This window comes from Panicum hallii, chromosome 4 (genome assembly GCF_002211085.1).
Source record: "Panicum hallii strain FIL2 chromosome 4, PHallii_v3.1, whole genome shotgun sequence".
Classification (NCBI taxonomy): Eukaryota; Viridiplantae; Streptophyta; class Magnoliopsida; order Poales; family Poaceae; genus Panicum; species Panicum hallii.
In genome coordinates this window covers 51,762,218-51,773,305 of record NC_038045.1, presented here as the reverse complement: position 1 = coordinate 51,773,305, position 11,088 = coordinate 51,762,218, and the positions used below count along the sequence as shown (strand labels likewise).

At 44.1% G+C, this 11,088-nt stretch overlaps 1 protein-coding gene across 1 annotated transcript; it reads right to left on the bottom strand.

Annotated features, from left to right (window-relative positions):
* Nucleotides 1–5,855: 5,855 nt before the first annotated feature.
* LOC112889861 (LIMR family protein Os06g0128200) lies at nucleotides 5,856–10,993 on the bottom strand. The gene is made up of 14 exons (XM_025956642.1): nucleotides 10,319–10,993; nucleotides 10,105–10,190; nucleotides 9,265–9,383; nucleotides 8,999–9,109; nucleotides 8,743–8,841; nucleotides 8,505–8,627; nucleotides 7,928–7,990; nucleotides 7,791–7,855; nucleotides 7,586–7,695; nucleotides 7,390–7,504; nucleotides 7,240–7,305; nucleotides 6,712–6,822; nucleotides 6,542–6,608; nucleotides 5,856–6,453 (listed from the first exon to the last, which is right to left on the bottom strand). Exons 1-14 carry the CDS (start codon nucleotides 10,666–10,668, stop codon nucleotides 6,406–6,408), a joined length of 1,533 nt encoding a protein of 510 aa, XP_025812427.1. The 5' UTR covers nucleotides 10,669–10,993; the 3' UTR covers nucleotides 5,856–6,405.
* Between the last annotated feature and the right edge of the window lie 95 nt (nucleotides 10,994–11,088).

Sequence of the window (11,088 nt, the reverse complement as noted above, 5' to 3'; positions counted from 1 at the left end):
CATGATTTGTACTACCATCTAGCATCATACTTGCTCTACGGTTGGTTCAACTGAAGAGAGTCATGCTCTTCTTACTTGATGGTCACACGATGTCATCACATTATTGCTCATGAGTTTCTATCACTCAAGAATTGATGGTAACTGCATGCAATGTTTGTCTGAATTTATGTCTCTGGCTCAATATATATACGCGTTTGCCTTGGCAGTGCTTGTGGGTGTCCTGGTACTTCCTTCAGGACATGAGATGCAACTCTGCCCATTAGGTAACCATGTGTCCATGCTGAGCCGCCATTTGCCCACTAAACAATGAATTGAGATTTTAGAGCGAACTGAGAGTTTGTTCTCCTAGTTCTCGCTGATTGGAGTCTGCATAGTTCAGGTTGTCTTGAATAGCATCCTAATAGGATTATTAGTCCAGGAATGCTTGGGATGGGGTGGGCAGGATTAAAAAAAATATTTCTATTTGTTCCGATCAATAGTAGCTATTCCCTCATCATTGGTGAGGCATCTGATCCCACAAAATGTGGTACTGAATTCTCAATCTCCCACCACCGCAGCCCAAGCCAACCCTTACATCCAAATTCGAATGTCAAAATCTCCTCAATATAGGCTGCTGATTGTCCCAATCGTGAATGCACTATTTCAAATTCTCCAGCGATCACTATGGAAAAGCGCATAGTGTCCATTCTACATTAGCTCTGATTTTGTCTCTATCCCACAATGTACAAGGAAAGAAGCATTTGATTTTGTCTCTCTTGTTATAACGTAGTATGAACTTTGTGGTTTTTCGATTTGAAAGAAGTTTCATTTGTGACTCCAAGCTTGTTGTGCATGTACTTTCTATGAATCTCAGGTGTGCAATGATGCAATGGTAGACATTTTGAAGGCATCACTTGTTCGGTTTGCTGCATATTTGTTACAATTTTTACAACGAACATCGTGCTTGCCAATTGCCATGCTGGTTGAGCTAAAGATTTGGTCACTGTTCCATAATTCGCTACTTGAACGTTTACAACAACAACAACTTAGCCTTTTATCCCAAACAAGTTGGGGTAGGTTAGAGATAAAATCTACAGAAAATAAGAATAAGAAACACAAAAAGGGCACAAGCCAAAGAAGAGCTAGGGGTTAAACAAAAAATAACAAAGATTACGGTTCAGGTACGTTAATTGCTAATCTTCAAGCGCTCCTATCCATAACTAATTCCTTAGCGATATTCCACTACTTAAGGTCTCTCTTAACCATCTCGTCCTAAGTTACTCTAGGTCTACCTCTACCTCTCTTTACATTATCGCCCCGCTTTAAAACTCCACTACGCACCGGCGCCTCGGGAGGCCTCCGTTGTACATGTCCAAACCATCTCAACCGATATTGAATCAACTTCTCCTCGATAAGTGCCACCCCGAACTCATCTCGAATCTCTTCGTTCCGAACTCTACCCCTTCTTGTATGCCCGCAGAATCAACGTAGCATACGCATATCTGCTACACTCAGTTGCTGGACATGTTGTCTTTTTATAGGCCAACATTCAGCACCGTATAGCATCGCCGGGCGAATCACCGTCCTATAGAACTTACCTTTTAACCTCTGTGGCACCTTCTTGTCACAGAGGACGCTAGAAGCCTGCCGCCACTTCAACCAACCGGCTGAAATTCTATGCCTAACATCTTCATCAATGTCTATTCTGAAGCATTGATCCTAGATACCGAAAAGTATCCTTCTTGGCCACCACTTGACCTTCGAGGCTACGTCCCCATCCTCATGCCTAGTCGGGCTAAAGTCGCACATCATATACTCGGTCTTGGTCCTACTCAGTCTAAACCCTCTCGACTCTAACGTGTGTCTCCACAGCTCTAACTTCATATTAACCCTTGCCCTACTCTCGTCAACTAGCACCACATCATTAGCAAAAAGCATACACCAAGGGATATCACCCTGTATGTCCCTTGTGACCTCATCCATCACCAAAACAAATAGATAAGGGCTCAATGCTGACCTCTGATGTAGTATCGCCATCACATGTTCGAACACAAGTCATCGCATCATTGTACATATCCTTGATGAGGGTAATATACTTAGTTGGGACTTTGTGTTTTTCCAAGACCCACCACATAACGTCTCTCGGTACTTTATCATACACCTTCTCTAGGTCAATAAAGACCATGTGTAAGTTCTTCTTCTCCTCTCTATATCTCCCCATCAACTGTCGTACTAAGAAAATCGACGCCATGGTCGACCTCCTAGACATGAACCCAAACTGGTTTTGGGGCACCCTTGTCAATCTTCTTAGGCGATGCTCGATAACCCTCTCCCAAAGCTTCATCGTATGGCTCATCAGCTTAATCCCCCGGTAGTTAGTACAACTTTGAACATCTCCCTTGTTCTTGAAGATCGGTACTAATATATTTCTTCTCCGTTCCTCCGGCATCTTGTTTGACCGGAAAATTAGGTTAAAAAGCTTAATTAGCCATACTACCGCTTTCTCGTCCAGGCATCTCCACACCTCAATGGGGATGCCATCATGGCCCATCGCTTTACCTCCCTTCATCCTCTTCAAAGCCTTCCCGATCTCTGCCTCCTGAATCCTCCTCACAAAGCGTCTGTTGGTATCATCAAATGAGTCGTCCAACTCGAAGGTAGGACCCTCATTTTCCCCATTAAACAACTTGTCGAAGTATTCTTGCCATCTGTCCTTGATCTTCTCATCCTTCACCAGAAGTCAATTTGTCCCATCTTTGATGCATTTGATTTGGTTTATGTCCTTATCTTCCTCTCGCGGGTCCTAGCGATCCTATAAATATCCTTCTCTCCTTCATTCGTACCTAGCCGTTGATAAAGGTCATCAAAAGCTTGACCTTTCGCTACACTTACAGCTCGCTTTGCAGACCTCTTCGCTAATCTATAACCCCTCGATGTTGGATGCGCTCTTGTCGAGGTGAACGCGTTTAAAACACTCCTTCTTCTCCTTAATAGCCCTTTGCACCTCGTCATTCCACCACCAAGTCTCTTTCACTTCCTGCTTGCCTCCCCTACTCACATCAAACACTTCTGAGGCCACCTTCCGAACACATGTCGCCATCTTTAGCCACATATCATCTACATCTGCTCTTTCTTCCCAAGGCCCCTTGCCTAGCATTCTCTCCTTAAACGTTTGTGCCTCTTCCCCTCTAAGCTTCCACCACTTCGTTCTCGCAATCTTGGCACGTTTATCCCGGTGGGCACGTATCCGAAAATGAAAATCCGCCACCACAAGCTTGTGTTGGGGGACAACACACTCCCCAAGTATCACCTTACAATCTAAGCAGGCACGTCTATCCTCTCTCCTAGTAAGGATAAAGTCGATTTGGCTCGAGTATTGTCCACTATGGAAGGTCACTAGATGGGACTCTCTCTTTCTAAAGAGAGTATTCGCTAACAGCAAGTCGTAGGCCAACGCAAAATTCAAAACATCCTCCCCCCTCGTTCCTACTACCATACCCGAAACCCCTATGTACTTGCTCATATCCTACATTAGTCGCACCCACATGGCCATTGAGGTCTCCTCCTATGAAGAGCTTCTCACTGATAGGCACGGTACTAACCATGCTATCAAGATCTTCCCAAAACTGACTCTTGGAGCTCTCACTAAGACATACCTGAGGGGCATAGGCACTGATCACATTCAGAACCATATCTCCAATGACCAACCGTACTAGGATAATCCGGTCGCCTTGCCTTCTACAACTCCATCCTTAAGGCTCTTATCGATCAAGATGCCTACACCATTCCTGTCCGAAGTTGTCCCCGTGCACCAAAGCTTGAAGCCAGAACCCTCCACCTCCTTCGCCTTCTGGCCCTTCCATTTAGTCTCCTGCACGCATAGAATATTTACATGCCTCCTAATTGCTACATCGACTAGTTCTCTTAACTTACCTGTTAGAGACCCTACGTTCCAACTATCTAGATGAATTCTAGTTGGCTCGGCTAGCTTCCTTACCCTTCACACCCGTTGAGAGAAATGCGAAAACCCTTGCTCATTTTTCACTACACCCGGGCGCAGATGTAGCGCGCCACAGAGGCTGCGACGACCCGACCCTTGCTCACTTATCATCGTACCCGGATCACGATACGACGCGCCCCTGAGGGGATGACGACCCGGCCCTTGCCCATTTAACACCACACCCGGGTTCCGATGTAGCGCGTCGCTAAGAGGGTTACGCCCCAACGAATTTCTTATGCGTTTCATTTCCATTAGAGTGGTCGATTTTTTTTTTACGCTGGTTCGCCAAACCTAACACAACCCTCCACATTTTCCCATCGCGAGCTTGGAACCAGCAAAGACAGTGTTCGCTACTTGAACGTTTGATTCAGCGAAAAGTATCCTATCGCGTATCGTATGCATATTTCCATGTGGCAACTTAGACGCCTTTCTCCTCTTGGACATCGCCGACGGGGGTAGACACGGCCATGAATTGAGCTATACGCGCCAACATCACTCTCAATTAAGAAATGGAGTACACTTAGCTTGAGATGTTGAGATGGACATTTGATTTGGTTTGTCTCCTGTTCTGAAACATTTTGTGTGTGTGTGTGTGTGTTTGCTCGAGACCTGTTGCACTACATGCTCTGAATCTTCGCAATATTGTACGATAGTGAAATTTTCTTCATGCTGCTGCTACTTAGTCATGCAGTCATGAGTCATGCTAGTTGTATTGTGCCCAGCCTGCACATGGTCAGTTATATCATTCAGCATCATACTCTTTGCACTGGTTCAACTCAGATTTCGTCCTTAGTTCGCTGCGATTTCTTCACATGCTTCTTTGGACGGATAAAACTCATCCTTTTCTTATGTAATGGCCATGCTATGTAATCACATTGTTCATGAGCTAATTCTTCACGAATTAATTGTACCCGCTACGTGGCTGGTTTGTGTGAATTGTTGGTCTCTAGCTCTCTATATATCTCTACACTTGGGAACGCTTGTGAGTGTCTTTGTTTTAGTCCCACCAGAAAATGCGATAAATCTGCCCTTAGTCAACCATGCATGTTGAGCTGTTGTTTGAGATACATGTGCCCTTAGTCAACCATGCACATTGAGCTGTTGCTCTCAAACAGAACTTACATTATGCGTATTAGTTGGGATACTTTCATCTTTCCAGATGTTTCACTATCGTTAATATTTTCTCCATCAATTGTTGCAAGTCTTTATTATGTCTTCCCACTCATTCATCAGTATAAATTGTATATCAATGAATTTTACAATTGTTTGAGACATGAAGCTTTACCAATTGATGAATTCTAATTTTGGGCATTGGGGGACTCTGAAGATACTCTGAACCCATTCTGTATAAACCGGCTCAAAGCATCAGCTCAACATTGGACATATTAATCTGAACTATTTAGTTGTCAATTTTTTCTTTCAGTCGATGGAAAACGTGTCACAGATTCAGTCAACAGTGGGATTCAAATTGCTGAGTTCACGCAACTCAAGATTCCACCGCAAAACAGGCAAATGCTTCATAGATCGGGTTAGGCTAGTCACGGAGGTTCTATGTTCATGTTTCCAAGAATGCCGCATCAACTTTACAGAAGTATGAAACACCCTCTCAATATAGAGTTTCATCTCACTATTTCATATGCCAACATACTACTTCAATACTGCAAATAAATAACCAATAGAATTTACTTAATTGTGTGAAGATGAAACAAAACAGTCTCAATGGAGGTTTCGCACGGTTTCCAAATTCTTAAAAATAGGTTAACATAGTTTCATCCTCATAAAACTCCATTAAAAATAGATTAACATAGTTTCATCCTCATAAAACTCCATGAAACTCTTACCCTTACTTCTTAAATAATATGCCATGTCATCCAAATTGCTGATGTGGCAGGTTAATTAATGCCATAAAACACCATATGAAACTCCCATTGTGAATAGCCTTACAGTTGAAAAGCAAGGTGGGATCCCAAATTAAAGCAACACAGACAAGCACACAGATGATCGAGACATCATCAATACAACCTAAAACCTCGTGTTGTAATCACAGTATGATACATATAAAAGCAATGGACTGACCTAAAATAACTCCAGACACAACCAAGAAAGGAAGAATGAGGGCCACGTGGCACCCAATCACACCAAACATCTCTCAAGAATACCATCAATAATACAGACGTAAAAGAAGAGCCGATACAAGAAATGTGTACACTGCAAAATCAATTGGTTCTACTTTTAACATCCATGTCCGTGGTGACCAACAATAGTTCCCCATTCTCAACTTCCAGGTCTCATAGTTGATAATCTACACCGGTTGCTGCTCCTTGGCTCTTCAAGAAGATGTTTTGGTTTGGTTGATCATATACAACGCTAACTGAACAAATATGATGTTGAATCCGTCAAGCTTCACTTACAGGGCAACCCACAAATCAATTTGAGAGCTGGAACCTTCCTGTTGGTTTCCTCTTTCGCCATCCCTAACAAGTGTTGGGAATAACAGTCAAGCTTGCATGTTTGCCCCAGATTTTAATGTGAATAATTAAGAACTTGAGAAGAATGACTCACAAATATCGCATAGTAGAAGAGCGTGAGTATGGCAAGAGCAACAAAGCCATACTGGAAAACGTTGTACCTGAATATATTTTGTTAAAAATCAGAATGCATTCAAAATTTAATGTAAAACAGCAATACACACAAGCAACTAATTTCACACTTTCATATTAGTCAAGACTTACTTGTAAAGGTACTTAATTCCACGAAGAGATTGCAATGTGTGGCCAAAGATCTCCTGAGCAGCAGTAGCTTGTGCATAGTAGGCAAAAGCCGTGGCACAGAACTGAATCACACTGCACAAAGAACAGCGAAAAATACAATAACTAAATGACAACAATTTTATATCGCAAAAAACAACGTTAACTAAAATAGGCAGTGCATGCTCATGGACGGGTTATGACCTTTTTTACACAAGGAAATAAACTGATCAAATCAACAAAATTCATGCTTATGCAGAAGCCATTTCCATCTTCAGTAACATGCAAGAACACAATAAAACCCAATCCAGGTCCATTCACCATGATAAATTAAGGAACATGTTCTGAGCATTGCACTACACTGAATATTATGTTCTTTACATGTGGAAATTCAGAAATAACCATAGACACAGGGCATGCTACAAGAAATGCAATAAATATCCTTGATACTTCATAATAATTTATAAGTTACAATAGAACATGTGTGCCTAAAAGAAGGCATTGGTGGGATACCTGATGGAGCAAAGTAGAATGAGTCCAACATTGAACAGGAAAGAGTTCATTAAAGTGCCTCCCCATCTGAAATAAATTGATTGGTTTGTTAACAAGATCCAATAAGTAAAACTGCAGGAAAAAAGGGATGTTACAGTATAGGTTAGTTACTTCATCGGATGAATGGTGATGAAAACTAGTTTCAAGCCAAGCATCATTTCCCCAGCAATCACCGCAATAAGGAGATAGAAGCAGAAGAACGCGAAGGCAGCAGTCCCAAGCAGACCTGGCACATAAATCAGAAGAATGATTGGACTATTCTCCTCGTAGCATAAGTTTACAAGAATGCAAAAAGATCAGTAGATACCCCAAACACCGTCCAACTTTATGAAGACTTCATTCAGGAATGACGATAGAGGAGGATCAATCAGCAAGTATATGATGATATGTGCAACCCAAGCTATCGATATGATTAACCTGCATACCGAATACCACTTTCAGCAGAAATCACTTGGGAAAGCGGACTAGATTATGAGAGAAGTAGCAATAAAGGACAAAAATTTTACACTCACCCGACAACACCAAATATAAGTTTTCCAATGTACCCAAGGACTGTGAATGCCCAAGTAGCCTCAGCCTGTGCCATAACAGGTGTCAAGGAGAAACTTTACACATAGAACATATGACATGAGAATTTATGTTGCATTACCTGTTCTCCTTGAGGATACATCTCCTCCAGAGCCTTCATGTCATCTTCCAGAAGTAATAACTCCTGATGTTTAAAAGAGCGAACTTAGCAGTTAGCACTGCTAAATACACAAAACAAGCACGACAGAACATTGGGAATAAGGTCTACTGTAATAACTAGGGACTGATAGCATTCCATATGACCACTACACAAACATGATTAGGCACGCATATGGACACCAGCTTCATGGGGAACTTTTTAACCGCCAAAATACCAAAATGCAATATGGCTTCTATAAATACATGTCAGATTATTATTAACCTTTTCTGTTAAGATAAATATTTGGAATTGATATCTTTATTCTGGTTATGGACAGACATGTGAATAGGAGTACTGCAAAGTTTCCAATAGCTAAACAGAAGGCAGAGGCCCTCAAGAACCTATGTTGGACCATTACCAAATAAATTGCTAGGTAGCTGATCTCCTGCTCTTACTTTTTAACACAACTCCTAAAAGGTGGAAGATGGTCTTCTTTTCAAGTGATAGCTAAACATTACCAACGACCAGAAAGATTATGCCATTTGGCAGGAATGTGTACCTTTTCCACAGCCTTTACATTTTTGCGCCATTTCCTGCCCTTGTTCCCGCTTCTCTCTTCTTGGTGAAGGGCTTCAGCTGCTTTCTTCAACTCCCTGGCCTTCTTTCCCAATTCAGTTGCTTCCTGCAGGGTCCATATTTAAGGACATAATGAAATCCAAACAACAGAAAGTTTCAATAACAAGTGGAAGCGAGCGTCCTTTATGACCAAAATGCTGTATGTAAGAATGTGAGCGCACCTTTATATATTGTGAGCGTGTAATGACAGCTTTTGGACGCCGGACAAATGAGAATATAAGTCCTAATGGAAGGCAAGCAATGCCAACACCACCAAATATCTATCAAACAAACAGTATAGTTAGCACAACGGAAGGTAAAATTGCAAAAACTGACAGCATGACTACAGCAGTACTAAATGTTGGACGAACAAATGGCTCTTATTTCACATACAGTTTACAATGTCTAAAGAAATGACAAGTTTTGAAATAAACTCACAGTGAAAAGCACAGATCCAACGATAGTAGTAAGAGCAACAACATATTCAGGGAAGGTAGCACGCATTGTCCAAGTTGTTAAAGAGCTTGACGGTGCCGTAGAAGCCGCACACTGAAAAGACAAGAAAGGAGAGGTAAGTTACAACTAGTCACCAAATCTGTATGCCTAGTAGTCAGATAAAGGGGAAAGCTGAGAACTATGAATGCTAACAAATAGATGCAGTTAGAGACTAGTGTTCATTTAGCGAGAAATATAAAATGACTAACCTGACGAGGCAATGAACTGATGCAAGGCTGACCGCTTGAGAATCCAGAAAATGAGTTTGGAAACGTCTCGATTGATGAAGATAGGTGCCTGACAGTGAAGTCCACTTTACCAACAAGTCCTGAAGAACCAAAATGGAAATGGGATCAGCCTACTCAGGTAAAAACACAACCTAACAGAATAAAAATGTTTGACATTGTTGGAGGAACTTAGAAAGCTGACATCTGATAATCTCATAAAAATATGTAGCCATGATCATTCCGTACTGTTAACAATCTTTAATTCGTGCAATAGAAAGTGTATGGAAGGTAAGGTTTTCATCAAGGCATGCCCTTCCTATGCAATTTTAGTATCTACTAACAAAGTAGTATAGATTATCTCAGATGTATAGAACTGCAAAACCTGACGAGACAAGGTAATCTTTTGTTGCCTAAACTAAGAAAATTTCACGTGTAGAGGAATGCCTATATGATTTCAACAGCAGACAGTACAGTTAAAAAAAATGCATAGTTCTAAAGTAAGCTCAAGAAGCATAGGAAGGATCATCAGCCTAACAGGCCAGCAACAAGACGAACTCAATTCCAGATCTAAGCAGTGCGAGCACTGCAGCTGTGATTACTGATTACTCATGAAAAAACCGGTGATAGCTTGCAGATTTCCACTCCAATTCAGACCCAAACGCGAGGAAACACTGGAATCAGACTCGAGATTCAGGCAAAAGATGCCACGTTTTTTGAACTGAACTAAAACGGTATTCAAAATCCCACTCCATTCTTCGACAAATCAGAAGAGGATTCTAAGGCGAGAGAGAAATGAGGAAGCTTGGAATGATCCACACGCACCGTATAGGATGCCGAGGACGAGGCCGCAAACCACCGCGGACGCGACGACCCATATGAGCGCGGTCCTGAGCCTCTTCCCCACGGACCTGCAGCAGGCCAGAGAGATGACAGCAAGGCGGATCCAATCAGCGGAAAGCTTCAATCTTTTCGAAGAGCAAGGAGAGGAGCAAAACCCCCATCCCCATTTCTGAAAGAGGAAGAGGAGGTGCCGCACTTGTCCTGGTCGCCCTCGTAGTAGAACATGGCGAAGGGTATGACGAGGAAGACGAGGACGGCGTCGACGATGTAGACGACGAGCCAGAGCGTCTTCATGGGGAGCGTGAGGCTGCAGGCGCCGTTGTAGACGGCCTTCCGGCAGGCCTGGCGGTTGGCGACGTCGGCGGGGAGCATGAGGATGGAGAGGACGGCGACGGTGAGGCCGAGCACGACGACGAGCTTGGGGAAGTAGGCCTGGTTGGCGTCGTCGGGGTGCTGGTAGTTGACGAGCAGGTAGACGCTGACGAGCAGCACGACCACGCTGACCACCACCGCCACGATCACCAGCGCCAGGTTGAAGTCCCCCATCGCCGCCGGATCTCGGCGGGCGCTCACTAGGGTTCGGGCGCGGTCCGCCCCCTTTGCTCCGGCGCCAGCGGCGGGGGGCCCACCACCGGCGAGCGGGATCTGGGCGGCAGCGCCGGGGGAGCGCGCGCGGAGAGGGAGACGGAGGGAGGGAGGGTGGGAGCTGGGGAGGGAGGGAGCCGAGGACGAGGCGGCGGGTGCGGTGCGGTGGGTTGACGACGCCGATGGGGAAAGGGACGGGGGCGAGACTGGGGGAGAGAGAGCAGGGCAGCGTGGGCTAGGCTGGCGAGCAGCGCGAGGCGGCCGGCCGGCTCGGCTTGGGCTCGCTTTGGTTGGGTTGGGTTCGGCTGGGTGTTGGGCGGCGGCGGCGGCGGGCACGGGCTGGCGCGACACGGACGGGGTGGTTATCGGGTTGGGACGCGT